Source organism: Tamandua tetradactyla, chromosome 6 (assembly GCF_023851605.1).
Source record: "Tamandua tetradactyla isolate mTamTet1 chromosome 6, mTamTet1.pri, whole genome shotgun sequence".
Taxonomy (NCBI): domain Eukaryota; kingdom Metazoa; phylum Chordata; class Mammalia; order Pilosa; family Myrmecophagidae; genus Tamandua; species Tamandua tetradactyla.
Genome location: NC_135332.1, coordinates 148,666,190 through 148,679,462, shown reverse-complemented (window position 1 = coordinate 148,679,462; position 13,273 = coordinate 148,666,190). Strand labels below are relative to the sequence as shown.

General features: G+C 31.6%; 1 protein-coding gene and 1 long non-coding RNA gene across 20 annotated transcripts in view; one reads left to right on the top strand and one right to left on the bottom strand.

The window, feature by feature from the left end:
* LOC143688937 (uncharacterized) overlaps window positions 1–10,963 on the top strand; it is a 66,957-nt gene extending 55,994 nt beyond the window's left edge. For all 3 annotated transcript variants that reach the window (XR_013178391.1, XR_013178390.1, XR_013178387.1), the window contains 2 exons: window positions 3,337–3,493; window positions 10,861–10,963. This is a non-coding gene — a long non-coding RNA (uncharacterized LOC143688937). The remainder of the gene's footprint in view (window positions 1–3,336; window positions 3,494–10,860) is intronic.
* The window catches only part of RIMS2 (regulating synaptic membrane exocytosis 2), a 757,916-nt gene that overhangs the window by 238,298 nt on the left and 506,345 nt on the right, over window positions 1–13,273 (bottom strand). For all 17 annotated transcript variants that reach the window (XR_013178386.1, XM_077167426.1, XM_077167432.1 and 14 more), the window contains one exon: window positions 11,914–12,030. Coding sequence is in view for 16 of the 17 variants with exons in the window: in XM_077167426.1 (XP_077023541.1) it covers window positions 11,914–12,030 (117 nt within the window). In the remaining variant the exon portion in view is untranslated. The remainder of the gene's footprint in view (window positions 1–11,913; window positions 12,031–13,273) is intronic.

Genomic DNA, 13,273 nt, shown 5'->3' with positions numbered 1-13,273 from the left:
GCAATGACAATTACCCCAGACTTTTAAAAGCCTATAGCTATCCTGATGAAACCAGTCAATTATGTCATGTATTGATACGACATAATACTAACATGTCAATAATCTCACCTAGTTTACTTTCTTGACATTTAGTAAGCTAAATAAAATGATCCCCAAGCAACCTTTTACAGATGTATTAATTTTCCTGGTTAGGTTTCTTTTTTTTTTTTTTCTGTTAGTTTTAATATGTAGATAAGGAAGTAGAGATGCAAAGAATTCTTGAACTTTGTTTGCATTTACCTTAACTTGGAGGATAAAGAAAGAAGAACCAGGTGTCAGCTAATATATGGGAAAGTTAATACAGAATATTAATAAAGGGTAACATGAAATCCATTCAAAATATGTGTGTTTAAATGTTGAGTGTTTAAAAATATCAATGAATCAGAAATAATTTTTTACTGGTCAATGTAAACTGGCCAAAAAAAGAAAAAAGAGTTTGATTCCTAATACTAGTTTTCTGAAGTAATATAGAAGAAGTTTAGCAAACATTATTTAACCCTCTGTTCTTCCATTCCAAGAGATAGCAATATTTTACAATATTGGGATAGAGGGACCAGTGAAGACCTAGATTTTTCTGCTGGAATAGTTAAAGACTACGAATGCATTGCTGGGTTTACTACATTCATTCCATTTAAACAATTCTCAGAGATTACACAAACTATGGGCCCCTGAGGATATTAACACATATTTAATTCCAAAAGGATAATTCTCAGACAATAAGAGAATGTATTCCCTTGAAACCTGGATGGGAAACTGGACACTGAATGGTTGGTGCCACCTTTCTTCTTTTTTCACAATCCTCAATAAAAAGGTCACTTTTAAATGCATTTTTCCTTTTAAGTGTTCAATTCATTTTATTTATATAAGGGAGTTAAAGAGAATTTAGATAAATCAGCTAAAAAAAAACATAGTGTAAGAAAAAGTGAGATTGATACAGATATGAATTTTGCCAAATGAGTAAGAGAAGAGCAATGGAAGAAAGTATATTTCTGAGAATGAATTCAACCTCTGGATATGTAAGGAGGTAAAGAAAGGTGGAAACAAGAAGGGAGAAAGTAAAGAGGTCAGTACAATGGAGTTCTCAATTAAGATAAAAGAATAAGTGATGTAGAAGTAATTTGATGAAAGATGTGGGTTCTGAGACAAATAGGGGGTGTTTGAATCTGAGGCAGAAATTTCAAGTGATGAAAAGATACAGGGTATGGCCATGAGAATGACTGAGTAAAATGGAATTTGGAGTAAAGCTTTTTAGATTTGAGAAAGTCAAGGGAGTGAGTGGGTGCTGAATAGATTGATCAGGTAAATGATGACATCACCTAGGCTGGTAGCAGGAATTTGGGATGAAGAGTTTTACTAAAGCCAGGTGCTAAAATTTTCAGTGAATGGAAATGGCACAACGATGAGCTCAACAGATGGTAGCAACATGGAAGGGTAGTGGGCGATTGTGTTTAGTGACATTAGACATGAAAGAACAGGAGTTAAGTAAGGAATAGGAAGCACAGAACATTATGGAAATAAACACAGGAGAATGAACAGATGACCAAATACGCTTTTATATCTTCAACAGATATCCAAAAAAAACCCCAGTAATTTCCAGAATCCCATAGTGGATTAGGGTGAGGGTCAGATGGGCTGAGTGACTCAGAAGGTTAGGAGAGTGAAAAGCAAATGGTCAAATTCACTTTAAAAAGCAAGGGATGGGAATGTCAAACTGTAAATTAAGTATGCTGGTTACCACTTCGTGGGAGAGGGAGGCAATAGGCAAGGAGTGTACAAGTAGATGTAAGGTATGCAATTAAGACATTCTAGCTCTTGATTTGAGTATTAGAATACTGGATGTTCATTTTATTATTATACTTTGTAATTTATACACACTCTTTTATATTTATCATAGTGATAAAAATGAAAAAATTTTCATCTTTTTCATAACTAAAGTATTCCATTCTTACAAAATCTATCCCAACTGTCCAGGAGGAAGTGAATACTAGGTTCACACATTTGAATCATTTCAGTGATGGCAAATTTTAAGATGGATATTTGCTAGCTTGGTTTGTGAAATTAATTTTCCTGTCTTTTATTTATTTATTTTGCATGGGCAGGCACTGGGAATTGAATGTCTTTTATTTTAATATAAATGTTAATGGTCTTGTGTTTCTTGACCACAAATTCAAATAACATAAAAAAAGATTATTCAGAAATGTCCCCTTCAAGATAGGCTAGTTAGGCTGAGGTTACAAATTTAGGTAGGCAGATGAAACTGATAATCAGTGTAAGAGCTGATCAAGAACTGATTATTTCTCCATTGGTTAACTGAAAGAACAAACAAAATGAAGCAATCTATTTACTGGTTAATGATGCTCCATTATATAAAGAAAAACAGAATCCTTATACTAAAGAAAGAAGATAGGATTTTAACTTACACTGAAAAGAATGGAGTCAAGAGAGCATAAAATAAGTCTTTAACGGTTCATGTATCTTTTATGGTACTCTCACTAAGGAAAGCCTTGACCAGTGAATGATCAGTATGTAATTATCAGCTGCTTTTTCATATTTTTGTAAGGTAATTTGTATAATCATTGTGACTCAGAATATGCAGACTCTGAATATAATATACAGTAAGAGTAAAAATAAAAGACAAAACATTAAAAAGTAAGAATTATTTCATATTGAAGCAAAATAACAGAAAAGAGACAGAGAAAAGGCAAAAGAAAATTAAATATAGCAACAACCACTATCTTATAATTAAACTGGAAGGCACTAAATTTTAATTACATTTACTGACAGACATCACAAAGCGTGAATTATTAGGAACTGACTGTTGATGTTCTCTCTTAAGTTTGCTTCCACATTTATCTACATGAATTCAATCTTTAGGAATTTAACCATTAGTTTTCAAGCACTTTTGATGAACTCTTTCTGAACTATTTTATTATTAACTCTTAATTAATGCAATTAATAGTGATAAAGAAGGTCACAGATAACCACAAACTATTTTGAAACAAAAGTAGGCTGATTAAGTATGGCACATATACACCTTATCTGTGCTAGTTGAACTCACCACCACATTGTCACGATCATTCTCTTCTCTGCCCAAAGGGTCTCAAAATGTCACTGAACTGGCTCAAATCCCTAAAGCTACACATAGACTTGGCACTTTTACAGACTTTAGAAATCTTTCTCTTCTCTTTCTAGTCAATCCTCTTTCTGTTAGATGCCTTTTCTCTTTCTAGTCAATCCTCTTTCTGTTAAATGCCAGATAATTTTTATTTCTTTCCAACATACACTATCTTCCCTCAGGGTGCTGGACCTGTACTATCTTTGATTCACTGCAAATTTCCACTTCAGAAAGAGGAATGGTGCGAGGGAAGAAATGAACAAGTTTTCCCCACAGACCCAGGATTGTCCACAGAGTCATCTACTATGTCAGAAGTAGATCATAGCCACCTTTGACAAGGTAAGCATAATCCAATCATTTCAACCTAAGCACTTCAAGAACTGACTCCTCTGCTGTGGGGAAAGGGAGGTGTGGAAGTAAGTTTTTAAGATCTGTACAAATCAACGACTGCTGTCTAATTATCTATTATAATGAGGAAGATGGGCAGTTAACTGTAGATAATTTATAAAGAATACAGTTATTCTATCTTTCTAGATAATGAAGAGTTAACTATGATTAGTGGTGAACTAACTTTTTAGGAAGGCACTAGCTCATCAATGAGAAGCTGTATTTTTTGGCATCACACTAAAATTAAAGTATTTATAAATTGTTTTATTCTCTACTATTTTATAAAGGTAATATTTATATATTTCATTGATACACATATATACATATAAAGCATTCATATAAGTGAATTATGTCACATCAGTAGACAGGCACATGCAATTCTATGAACACACTCAATTGCAAGAAAAATATACCTGCCATCCCTGTGATGATGCTCAATGGTCTGACTGTATCTGGAGCGAGGTAGAGTAAGAAAATGACTGCAGGCATGGCAGAAACAAGAATGTAAATGAGACTCAGGAAAGAAATGAGTATAGTTTAATTTTAAAAAGTGAGATAAAAAAGATAAGCAGATAGTAAGCAAAGCAAATGAAAATTGTTACTAGATAGCTTGCCCCTCCTCCCAATGCCATCTTTAATGAGGCAGTGCTTGCTAAAGGTTAAAATATTCTCAGTAAAACACAACAAAAAATATAATAAAGCTGAGATTTAAAACTCACATTTCTAAATAATATATTATCAATTATTACTCCAACATGTTTACCACCATTTAGAAAGTATTATAAAGTAGAGATACTTTCACTTTTTTTTAGGTAGAAAGATGAAAAGAGAAAAATAATAACCAGAAAGTTAAGAAATAATAATAAATAATTAATAAATAATAAATAATAAAAGAGTCAAATTCAAATATTTGTAATATTTAGTAGATATCATGAAGCAATTATTTCTCTCAGTTATTATGAAAAATCACTTTGTGACAATAACATTTCCATTTACTAATAAACTAATTCAATTTGTTTTTATTTGATTATTAATTTTATTCAATAATATTCATTTTTCCATTCATCCTATTTATTATATTACATGCTCATGACTACCAAACTATCAAAGTAACATACAGATCTTTTATCCATCTATAGTTTATTCTCTTCTTTCTATACCAATAATTTAAAACTTTCTATTTTCTTAAAACCTTCAACACCCAAACACTTAATTTTGGCAGATGATTACAAAATCTCATTAGAAAGGGATTCCAACTTTGAACTCTCTCAGCTTACATACTTCTACTCTAAACATACATTGAATATATATTTATGTCTTCATCTATTCTTTTTTCTATATCAAAGGAAGATATACCTCTACAAATATTATTTATCCTGTGATCATGAATTTGTAATACTCTCTCATTTTCCTTTCCTCAACTGTGCTTGATCCTAAAAATGAAAACTTAGTTAACCTTGCTTTCCTTTCAAGCTTTTCTATCTCTCTCACTTAGCTTTCGTCATTAAAACAGCCTCACTTCTCATTTTTGCTTCAAGCTTACTGTAATATAACTTCGGCTTTTTTACCATTCGTTTGAAACTATCCTGTGTATTTTATGTGTGAAATTTCAAAAAGCTCTTCAATCTCCTATTGAACTTCATCATAATATACATGCCTGTGGCATTAGACATTAATTTTCAGCCTCTATGTCCTGAACCTTTCTCTTGGTTTATGAAAACATTATTTATTTAACAAAAACTAGATAGATGCCAAATCAATGAAAGCCTTAGTCTACATTATCACATTTACTTATCATAACAAGTCTTTGAGGTAGGTTGTAGTATTCCCACATTTCCAGAGACAGAAAAACTGAGGCTGTAAGTACTTGCCCACAGCCATATAGTGACTGAGTTTCAAATTCATGACTTTTTAAATCCAAACAGACTCTTAACCATTTATACATTCTGCTTGTCATCCCACATACATGATTGCTTCTTTATCTGTTTCATTATTGGATCTCCTTTCTCTGTACTCTTTAGAGGTAAAAGTTTCCCAAGATTATTTCTGGATAATGTTAATATGTTTTTACAGTGTGAAATGTCACTTTGCTTTTAGCTTTGATTTTCTGTTGGGTTTCAGATATTTCCAGCTGTTTTCTGGGCTCTCTAGATGGCTGCTTGAGTGTCATGCGATATTTAAAAATCAATGCATGCCAAAAAAAAGTGCTTGAGCAAGATACTTTGCCTGTTTGGTTCTCTAGTGCTGCATTTGGGAATTGAGGGGGTTGAAGCAGTGATTTTCAAATTTCTTCTACAGCAGAAGACCACTTTGTTTTCTCCAAACAAAATTTCAAAAACCATTATATAGGCGTAATATAAAATCAGAATGACTCAGGCTAAAGAGGGAGAGGGAAGCCTCATTTTTACTTATAGCAGTCCTTTAGGTAGTACTTCATAATCCTAGGGCTCTATGATCTCTAAAGTCCCTTCTAGTTACAAACATAATTATTTAATAACCTTTGGGAACCTAATATAATATTGCAACTATTCCTCTTCTTGTAATCCCAGTTTCAACTGATGATTTAAATATTAACTTAATAAGCCCCCCCCCCCCAAATTCTCAGAACTTTCTCTAAGTCCTCTATTTCCCTTATTTCCCACGTTCAATTGATTTATAAATCTTGCTGGGTTTAACTCAAAAACAATTCACATTTGTCCCATCTTTTCTTACTGACCCTACCTTAAATCAGGCCTTCATCATGTCTTGCCATGTCTATTGAAATAAACTTCTAGTGGTATCCTTACATGTAGATCCCAGCTCTTCCCAGAAACAATACAATCCATTCTCCACTCTTTCTACAGAAGTGTATTGATAAGTTATACTTCCTATTATATGGGTATATTGTTCAAAATTCTCCAATGGCTCCTTATTATTAAAAAAAAAAAAGCAAATTCCTTAAGATGGCATGTGCATTGGGTTCCAATCTGCTTTCAGTGTTCATCTGTCACTTCTCATTCCCCATACCACAACTTCTGTCTAGACGCACCAGACTCTCTAAGACACTTTAAACATAGCATGTATTTTCTTGACTCTGAGAATTTGTTCATGCTTTTCTTTCTGCCAGGAATGACTATCTTTCTCTCTCTTTCTTTCCACTTCTTTGACCCTCAGATTTCCTTTAAAGTCAAACTTTTCTTTGAAACCTTTTTTGATAGACTCAAAAAGTTATTTTCTCTCTAATCTGTTCCAATAACATTACACATCCATTTCACAGTCTTCTGTGTTCCATAATTAGCTGCTATATGATAACCTATCAATCTTGACCAGGATAATGTCATTTTTAAAATCTTTGGGCAAAATGGTTAACTCATAGTAGCACTTAATAAATATATTTTAAACTGAACTAAAAAGTAAAACCATACTATACCATTTTCATGAGGAAATTACTCTACAAAAAAAGAACATTGGTTTATATAATCATAAACTTTCTACAAAAGTAAATTATAGAAAAAAATGAGCCCACATATAAGCAAATAGAGAATATAAAGTTTTTAGAAGAAAGCATTCTTGGATTTACAGAGTAAAATAATAGCCAATAATTTTAATGCTGGAATTTATTACTTAAAAAAGGGGATACATTTTCTCTCAAAATTGCTTGAGTAACAAAAAATGTTGAACTTCAAAGCTTGTTAAAACATATAAATTCATAGAATGTATCATTATATAATTTCTAATTTTTCCTAGAAGAACCTTATAATTAACTTTGTCCCTATATAAGCAAAGAAAATGTTAAGCAAGAATCATCTTCATGAAACATCAATTTATTTCCCTTTTCTGTCTCTATAGTTATGTTATGGTTCTTAACCTTTTCTTTGTGATAATTCCCATAAGATTCTGTTGAAAATGACAAATCATATATATGAATATTACCCCAAATTAAACATAATATTTCAGCAAGATATAGACCCTCTGATATATCCTCAATGTCCATAGATGCATCCAACTTCTTATATTACATGTACTTGGTAAAAATTAAAAATATTTTATACTTCCCCATTAAACCAAGTTTAGCTGATTATCAAAATTAATGGGTAGTATAAAATCTGAAAAATAGATAATATTTTGAATATGTATGTTGAGATGAAAAATAAAGTTATTGACATTAAAAATTGCATTTTATCCAATCTGCTTGAATGTTTTTAAATAAGCAGAATAGTAATTCACTGTAAAAGAAAAATGTAAAACTAACAAAGTTACTAAATTTTAAAAAGCTAAAATTTTAAAGGAATAAGAAAGTTACAGATTCTAAGAATCAGGATAATATTATTCTTCAAAGAACCATACCTATCCAATTCTAGACATATGCTTTTATTTTTATCAAGTAATGTAATAACTGTTAAAGACAGCATAAAATTGCATTCGTAACGAATTATCCTTCCATTAAATTAAATGAGGCTGAATGGTCCCCTCCAGTCATATAAAAAAAGGAGTGCAAAAGGAGAAGATAAGCTAAGCTTTCAACACCAACCTACTGCAAACTTTTCTGCTCTGTAGCTTTAATATTGTTAACATTTTGTTGATATTATAGTTCCTAAAAATTACTCAGACTGATTCGACTGTCTTAAATTAAAATACTAACCCAAAATATAACAAATAAAATGTTGTACTAATTTTCTAAATTGAATTTTTTTTCCATTTATTTTTTCTATGATTTTAAAATTTCAGAGATCTATTTCCCTCAGAGAAGATAGCTGAATTAGCCAAGAAGGCTATTCTTTTTTTTTTTTTTTTTTCCTCATAGGCAGGCACCGGGAATCGAATCTGGGTCTCCTGCATGGCAGGTGCAAACTCTGTCTACTGAGCCACCGTGGACAGCCCTATTCCTTTTTTTTCTTAAATACTATTATTTTTAATGGAATAGTTACAGGTATATTTTACACGTTTTGATAGCTGGCTGCCTCATAAACTGTGAACTACCCAGAGATCCATATAATGGATATTTTCCTTTGGAACATAAATGTATTAATTGAATGCACAGAGGAAAAAGTTTATAAGGCAATTTATCTTCTGCCAGTGTTAATTATATATTTTTGTAGTATCCTAAAAGTATATTCCATGAATTTAAATGCACCCAATATAATTTGGTCTTTAGGGCAGACATAAAAATGCAGAAACTCTCTGACATGTTACAGAAATATTATCCAGTACTCTATAAATTATTCCAATAAATTAACTTATGTAAACACTTATACCTTTTTAATGATTTCTAATACTAAACTTACATAATCTGCCTCTAAAAAATTATGCCAGTTGTAGTAGTCATCAGATTTTACCAGAGAAAAACTGTTACAAAAAAGATGGGAAGAAGGAGGAAAATGAAAGATGTCTATCACAATTAATTATGTTAGCTAATATTTCTACATCTAGTTTTCTAAATTATATATAAAGAATCTATTCTTTTCAAAACAAAACAGGATTTTGACTAATAACAGAGCTAGATGTGCAGAGAAACAAGGATCCAATTAAATTTCAATATATATTTTTATAATGCCTCTAAGAAAAAGATATGATACTACATCTCCTTTTTGCACCACTTAAGTTTAACCAGGTAGTATAAATTAATGTCAAAGTGTGTTGTTTCTCACCCAATATAGCCAATGTAACTGCCATTGCTCCCAAATCTTTCATCCTTCGTACTGGGCCTTTTTGAGGTATAGGTGTGTTCTGCCTCTGTATCTTTGTTCTTGTTCTTGCCTGAATAAACATGCCCATTTTTTAAGGTCCTACTCATGTCCTATATTCTCTACAAAGCATCTAAAAATTACTTGAATTGACAGATTTCTTTGTTTTCTGCTTAACAGGTAAGCACATTAAAATGCGAATTATTTGCAAGCCCAAAGTTCCTTTTAAAATGTTAAAGATAAGACACATATTTGAGTACATATTATGCAACTGGAGGCACGGTATCATTTAATTTATGCATTATTTTGATTTTCTAGATCAGGAAATCAAGTGTTAAAGATGTTCATTTTCTCAAAGATACACACAGTCAGCAAGTAGTAAAATCCTAGATTCAAACTTAAAGTCATTTGGCTTCAAACCTATGATACTGAAAAACGGTATATTCAATAAACTATTATTCTAGTCCAGTACATCAAGAAAGATTAATGCACATCTTAAAATACCTAAATTATTCAAGGGAAAGGCTTCTTAAAAATTTTTTTAGTCCATAATTGTTGAATTATGCTATGAAAGGATGTTATTGAAAATACACTGTAAGAATTCTAGAGTATTCTTACCTTCTAAATAATATACAAAAAAACTGCAGTTATGACACAGGCATTCTCTTACTGAAAATCTTTTGGAATATTAGGGTAAAACATAAATCAAGGACTCACTGTTTAATAACGTGACAGACCACTAGATGGATCATATTGTACTTTTTGATTCCTCATGTTAATGAATAATGGCTTTACATTCCTATTTAAAAGTAATTTTATTTTACTTCAAAAAAGACTTTAGGGCAGCTCACTATTAAGAGTAACTATTTATGATCTGGAAATCTACTGCATTCTAAAAATGTAATAAAACCATGTGTTTCAAATTTCCCCCAAACTTCTGGAGATCATAACTTGAATATTTTTGATAAGCTAAAAGATTCAAAGAATTTTAAAGTAAACAAGAAAAATATAACTACATCTCAATTAAAATTGCATTAGCTAACACTAAAGATTCATCACCAAGGATTTAATAGTAAATTTTGTTGCTATTAATCCTAGGGCTATTAGCCTTAAAATACTGATAGAGATTATTCATTTGTTCTGATAATAACTATTTTTGTTTTTATATATGAGTTTAATGTTATTCTCCTCTTCTCTGCAAGATTTAGACTGTATTATTTCTCTTCAGAGAAAATATCAAAGTTAATTTTTCATTGAAAGAAAAACTATATAAACTTGATTGTTTTAAAATCATTTCAGAATTTTCTTCTCCCATCATTTCCATTAACAAATCTTCAAGGTAAAAGGAGTTTAGAACTTGCTAGATAAGTATTTCCAGAAATGATCAAGCTCATTAAAATCCTATTGGGTAACTAAAATAACCATTCACCCATTCTCATATGACTCCTTTCAACTCCTAAACATGCCAACACAGTTATCCTTCTTTCACTACTATTGTATTTGATAACCATCAATTTCTATAGGTAGCATGTCTGTAATTACCCCTAAAGATACAGATTTTGAAAAAATAAAATTAAAAAGAAATAAAATACTCTGTTAATTTTCACTTGCCACTGATTCTGATATTAACTTAGTACTTTCTTAATTTCTTCTTAGATCTCAGACACAAAAGCCAATACTTGTTTGAAACTGTTGAAGACTAAAGTATTTCCTATCTTTTCTTTTGGAGGAGTGTAATAAAAGACTATGAAATCAGAAGCATGAACTGAGTATGAGTAGATTTACATAGAACAATTAAATGTATAAATATTGGCAGCAACTTTTCATATCAGTTGATTTAAAAGCCCTTATAGTATTTCCTAAAATTGGTTTCACATGCAAAACAGGAATTTATGAGTTTCTTCATTATTTTATTATACTATTCTCTGAATAGCAAATTCAGTGTTCTTTCCTAATCCTTATCTAAACACTCATTTTGTAGCTTGGAAAAAATATCATAACATTCATTTTGTGTATGGCCAACCATAAGTTAAGAAGGTTAATCAATTTGTTTAACTTAAAAAATTAGTAGTCATTAATGTAAGCATTGTAACATGCCATGCTATTTCCAAGTTTGCTATATTTAATAGAGCAAATCCAGAGAATTCTTCCAAATGCAACATCAACAAGCATAATTCTTTAAGATTTAGTTTAAAAAGTTTACTGAAAGCCACGAGGAAAAACCTCTTAATGAATCAAATGTTTTCTAAACAAACCAGATTCTGTTCTCAATACTGTTATATATAAAAAGCCTTGCTCATAAACATAAAAGACTTTAAAATCTATTGCCTCATGAAAATGCGTGAAATAAAACAATTGGTTATAGTAAAATAAGCATAATGAAACACTTGTTCTCATTATGATTATCATTATAATCTTACATGCAAAGTTGCTAATTTAACTGGTTTGATTTGACAAAAGATCAAAATTGCAAAAGCAGGATGACCTCATTTTCTTTACCAAAAGAAAAACTGCTTTTGTTTTGTTTTGTTTAGTTTAAATGATGTGGAGCTCATAAAAATGAGTGTGGCTTTACTTGTAAAGGCAAAATGTGGTTTTAGAAGCTAAGATGAAGGAATACACAAGTCCAGAATGAAATTACTTTAGGTAACATCTTCTTAGTGAAAGCAGTGATTGTAATAGAGTCTAATAGCATTTACACATATTTACCTGTCTCTATCTGGAGAATAATGATCATCCATGACACGATGTCTATCCATTCGGCTAATTGTATTATAATGTCCAGGAGTAGAGCGTGTCCCTCGAAATCCCTGCTCCACATTCCGACTGAAATAATGAGATCCATTAAATATCTTAATAAACCATAAAACTATAACAAAAATGAGGTTTATAAATAAAGCTAACAGAAAAAGATTAAGTCATAATATCAAGTCCAGGTTTTTCATTTTAACTAATTGCCCCCCCAAAAAAACTGGGTATAAATTCCAGCAGGGCTGATGATAAGTCAGAAGACTGATGCTATAATAGAGATAAGACATAAAAAAAACCCAAATTAGGCTAATGTCAATGAGGAAAGAGATAAAGAATAACAAAGTTATTAATGGATGACTCCCAGGTCTATTATGGCTTAGTTAGATGGTAGTGATATTCAACGATACATGAAATAAAAGAGGAGAAGTAGAATTATGTGAAGAAAATAAGTTCAGTGTAGGATATGTTTGTTTAAATGGCCTACAGTAAATGAGGTAGTCGGACTAATAGGTAGTTGGACATGAGTTCAGAGATTAGAAAAACAACTCAAAATCTGTTCATATCACACTCAACTCAAAATCTGTTCATATCACACCATCTCTTGATATCACCCTAGTCCAGTCTACCATCTTCCTGCCTATCATTTACCAATAGCTGCTTAAGTAGTCTCCTTAAGTCTACCACCACATACAGCAGCCCTTTAAAATATAAATAAGACCATGGCAGATGGTGGGAAGATGGCAAATTAAGAAGCTCCAGGAATCCAACCCTCCACAGAACAACTACTGAACCATTCAGATGGTTAAAAAAAAAGAACCATCTGAATCAACTATTTGGAAACTCTGGAGTCCAACAGAATGTTGTACAGCATTCAGAGAAGAGCCAGAAAAAGTGGCTGATAAATTGTGGTAAATACATGTGAATTTCATTCTCTGTGCTGCAACTACAATACCCCATCCCTGAGCCTCCTGACAGGAAGCAATAGAGTCCTCTGCCATGCCTCCTGGTATACTTAGCAGATGACAGGTTGGAATTCAAAGATGTAGTTCTCCAAGATGCAGGGATGTGCAGTTTAATCACTGCTCACTGCTTTCAATCAGCTAATTAGAGAACTGAGAGCCCAGCTCTATGAGCAGCCATTGTACCAATTCACTTATGGCAAAAATGGCAGAGGAATCTTAAAGATAGTACACTTACTCAAAATTATGGAAATGAGTTAAAGAACTATATTAACTGGGAAATCACCAAATACATTAAAACACACACACACACACACACACACACACACACACACACACACGCAGCTTAAAAAGTCATA